This window comes from Procambarus clarkii, chromosome 1 (assembly GCF_040958095.1).
Source record: "Procambarus clarkii isolate CNS0578487 chromosome 1, FALCON_Pclarkii_2.0, whole genome shotgun sequence".
Taxonomy (NCBI): Eukaryota; Metazoa; Arthropoda; class Malacostraca; order Decapoda; family Cambaridae; genus Procambarus; species Procambarus clarkii.
The window spans coordinates 58,474,771-58,476,445 of NC_091150.1; the positions used below are offsets into that span (position 1 = coordinate 58,474,771).

Genomic DNA, 1,675 nt, shown 5'->3' on the forward strand with positions numbered 1-1,675 from the left:
TTTAACACATCTCTAACCCTGTCCATGGAGGACAGAAGAAAATGTATATATGCTGGTTAGCATTGTAAATGTGTGGCCACGTCTGTGGTAGAAAAAAAAACTCAAGTGCAGTCACTAAGTTACATCAACAATGCAGAGACAGACTCAAGGCTCTCAGAACTGTAGTGGAGTACAGCCCTAAATACGGTGTTAATATTAGAATAGCAAAAATTATGAACTTAGCATATATAAGGTTTTTGATAAACTATCATGCACCAGCATTAGCCCTGGTGCATGATAGTTTATCAACAGTATTGGCAACAGTATTGATAGACTGGAAAAAATGCAAAATGAAACAGTCAGAATTATACTTGGCTGTCCTATAACTACCAAAGTTCACAGTATGCGGAAAGAATTAAATATATTTAACATTCGAGATAGAATATTTGAAATAAATCTTATGATGGGACTAAAGCTTCTGCGTGATAACAAAAACAACATTGTGTCAGTTGAACTTGTTAGAACATATACGAAATGGAACCAGCGAGTCTAAATGGATTCAAAGAACAGCCACTCATATTAAAATGATGGGACTGCACGATGTATATACAGATGAAAGAGTACAGCACTTCCTTCCACCCTGGCAGATAGTACCTTTTGACATCCTGACGCCTTCATACCCCACCAAGAAACTAATCACAAACAACTCATGCTCAGCTTGCTGCTAAATTAAGCATCATAGAACACATTCACAATATACAAACTGAAAACAACATAACCATGTCCATATACACTGACGGATCACTCAATACAGCTACAGGGAGGGCAGGAAGTGCTGTTATTGCTCATCAGCCCGATGGCAACACAATTCAAAGGAATATCTGAATTAGTAACTGGGCATCCACAATGCAAACCAAATTGGTAGCAATACTGGTAGCACTCGAAATTATTGACAACACTGAAGAAGACAGCTTAATTATTTCCGACTCCCTTTCCTCACTACTTGCAATAAACAGTTTGCAATCAAGTAATAACGTGCTTGTCTCAGAAGCCAGATATAGATATATAAGCATACTTAGCAAAAGGGTAAATATAAAAATGTTGTGGATTCCTTCTCACACTGGCCTGCAGGAACATGATAAAGTGGACGCCCTTGATAAGGCTGCAGTAAATAAAGATAGTATTGAACGGAATCTTGAGTTATCAAATAGGTCCCTTAAAAGTGTCATACGACGAGAACTCCTGGATGGATTTGAAGAAAGTAGAAGAGTGCAAACTGGAATCGGCAGGTCTTTTGTTTATCACAATGAAATGTGTAAAGTAAAACATGTGTATGGGGCAAGTAATAAAGTAAGTAGACTAACAGATGTTGTCACAGCTGGAATAAAACTTGGCTACAAGTATCTCTGGCAGTTCGGCTTGTATAGGGATCTAGATGAAGTAAAGTGTAAAGTGTGTGGACAAAGACAGGGACACACACTCGAACACTATATCTTGGATAGTGCTACATAGCCTTACCGGTTTGGTGCCTTCTTTTTGATAATTACTTACTTACTATATCTTAGATTGTAGTAAAATTGAGCCATTTAGAGATAAATCTAAGCTCACGCTGTATGATATGACAACCTATCTTATTACCAAAGATAAAATACCTTAAACCCTTGCGCTGTATCCATATTTCGCTCCCAGTAGATAA

The 1,675-nt window shown here is 37.7% G+C and overlaps 1 protein-coding gene across 1 annotated transcript in view; it reads left to right on the forward strand.

Moving 5' to 3' along the window:
• Positions 1-1,077: 1,077 nt before the first annotated feature.
• Positions 1,078-1,675, forward strand: part of LOC123751458 (uncharacterized) — a 3,559-nt gene continuing 2,961 nt past the window's right edge. The window contains exon 1 of the mRNA XM_069322930.1: positions 1,078-1,264. Coding sequence (XP_069179031.1) covers positions 1,078-1,264 — 187 coding nt within the window. The remainder of the gene's footprint in view (positions 1,265-1,675) is intronic.